The sequence below is a fragment of the Drosophila miranda genome, chromosome 4 (genome assembly GCF_003369915.1).
Source record: "Drosophila miranda strain MSH22 chromosome 4, D.miranda_PacBio2.1, whole genome shotgun sequence".
Taxonomy (NCBI): Eukaryota; Metazoa; Arthropoda; class Insecta; order Diptera; family Drosophilidae; genus Drosophila; species Drosophila miranda.
Window position 1 is genome coordinate 3244083 of NC_046677.1, and position 2547 is coordinate 3246629.

At 37.9% G+C, this 2547-nt stretch overlaps 1 protein-coding gene across 1 annotated transcript; it reads left to right on the top strand.

The window, feature by feature from the left end:
• The first annotated feature begins 1333 nt into the window (after positions 1 to 1333).
• Positions 1334 to 2061, top strand: LOC117189013. The gene is made up of 2 exons (XM_033393864.1): positions 1334 to 1764; positions 1836 to 2061. The coding sequence occupies exons 1-2, from the start codon at positions 1395 to 1397 to the stop codon at positions 1991 to 1993; spliced, it is 528 nt and encodes a 175-aa protein (XP_033249755.1). The 5' UTR covers positions 1334 to 1394; the 3' UTR covers positions 1994 to 2061.
• The last annotated feature ends 486 nt before the right edge of the window (positions 2062 to 2547 follow it).

A 2547-nucleotide genomic window follows, 5' to 3' on the forward strand; every position in this document is an offset into this window, starting at 1 on the left:
CCAAGCTTTAATAATCGTAAATTGACAATTTCATCTTTCTCATTAATAAATAGCTATACTCAAAATTATCACTAACCACTAAGAAACACCAAAACGTTCGACACAAAGGCAAACAAGGAAATAACTGCTGAAATTTCGTTCAACCAACAGGGATACCCTCACCCATACGTAATGGAATATGTGTAGATGAGTGGATCCAGTTTTACGGGAGTTAATTTAACTCGGGCCCCTACGGAGACTTAACCTACCAAGAGCTCTTGTTAAGGGTCCCCGGGACATAAACAATAAACAATATTTTTCCACAAATCGCTCGACCAAATACGGTGGACTGATGGGACCCCCGCGTCACCCACTAAGGGTTAATCTTCTGGCACTGAACAGCTGATCGCAGATTTAGGTTCGTGAAAGGTGTTGGTGTTTTTACATATTTTTTTTCAATGTACGTTAAACGGTTTAAGCTAATACTAATTACTAAATAAAGGACAACACACGGAACAAAATAACATTTAATGTGGAACGGTGTTTGGAGTGCGGATTATGTTTTTTTTCTTTAAGTTCAAACGATCGCTCACGTCGTTGTCAATTTACGATTATTAAAGCTTGGATATATATTGAAGCATGATGCATTAAATTTAAAATAGAGGGAGGACGCGTGGCGTAAGCCATGGATTAGGCCAGCCGTTACCGTTCTAGCAGAGGGTGGCCAAAATGAACGTTGTGTTTGGTCACAGGTAGGGCGGGCGCGCGAAGTGATAACACCCAAGCTTCACCCACTTGATAGCCGTCTGTTTATGATTTTCTTTGTTGTTGTTAGGTTGTTGTTAGTTTTGATGTCCCGAGAAGTAGTATGTCTCCTTTTTTGTCTACATTTGGCGGGCAAGGGGAACTACCCAGCCCTGGGGTCGACAGCTAGCCGGCATTGCCCTCTGGGAAACAAGCCAAGTGTAACAAAGCAGGCAGTAGAGCTGGTAGAGGCGCTGCAGAAGTAAGAAGTGATCGGTTGTTACACTTTTCAGATCCAATTTTGCTGGCTGGATAGTTTTCTGTGTGTGTCGGAAAACATAATTTTTATCGCAAATAATGCCTCACCTATTCGAAAAGTGTTTAGAGACGGCTAGGAAAACTAATCTTGCATTTTGTCTAACTAGTTGGCAAACTAGTCTAACTAGTCGCAATTAGTTAGCAGAAAGGTCTAATATCATAATACTATTATTATTTTCAGTCATTTCTTTTTTTCTAGACTTCGAAATCCTACTTTTGTTTCAAACGATATATCGAAAAAACATCGACTCATGGCATAATTCTAAAACCATCGATATGATCGATAGTAGTTTTTCAGCCCTTATATATAGATATATGTATATTTTTGTTATTATAGTGTAATAAATCTAAACATGAAATCAGAAAAACTAAAAAGAAACTTTTGGGTCTCTGCTGAAATTGAATGTATGCTTAAATTTATAGGGGAGCTTAATAATGTCCAAAGATCTATTTCTGCAAATACGACGCAAAACACATTTAACCAAATTGCCAACAAAATGAAAAAAAATGGATATCCAAATAAATCACCTACGCAAATACGAAGAAAATGGTTTCAAATGAAGTCTGCGTATTTATGTTACAAAAAAGGCAATATTGACCGACTGTTTCTTATACCTGAAAGATTTCGAAATGTAATTGCACAGTTTGTAGAAAACGGCGATAAGTTAGGCCGTTCATGTAGTATGTCGACTACCTCGTTGACAAATCAATACCATCGTTACGGTGAGTTAAACTATTACCCAAAAAATACGAGAATATATGTATGTACTTATTTATTTTACCTGTATTTTTAGATGTCAATTCTTTAGTCATGGATAAATTTTTGAACCAAGTTAAAAAGAACAATAAACTAGTCAATTCAGAATATACAAAACTGGAGCGATCTCTGTTGCAATATGACCACAAATGGCAAATCGTTCGAGATGCTAATATTATTAAAAATATAAACTAATTTTATTGTGTTGTAATGTGTTAATTTTCATACATAAATTGAAAGTATTTTTTCTTCCTATAGGTTAATCTTGCCGATCGACTCTTCAAATATAAAAATAAGGTGCAATAAGTTTTATTACTTCTGCTTATGCTTGTGAAAATATCAGAAGTCCAAGCTTTAGTTAGCAGCGACAATTAAAACTGTAGACTTCTGCAGCACAGCAAAGGATTTCGTTTTTTCTTCTGCTTTGACTCGGACTTTAGTCAGAGTTGTAGGTCAAAGTAGCAGTCAGCACCAATAAATCAAAACTTCATTAAGATGTCTATTAGGGCCAGCCGCCGAAGAATAACCGTTAGGTTAGGTTAGGTTGAGGCGGCTGTCGGGCTCGCTCGGAACCCGTCACACTTAGGCCGGTTTCGGCCCGTTGTGATACCGCATAGGATCATTCCTTCCTGCGTTGTGAGACTTCCTGTCAGCAATTATCCCATCCAGATGCTCTCACAAAGTTCGCTATCCTCCTGGGACATAGTTTGGACATCTCTGAGATGTCGTGTAGAAAGGCTGAGCCCAGG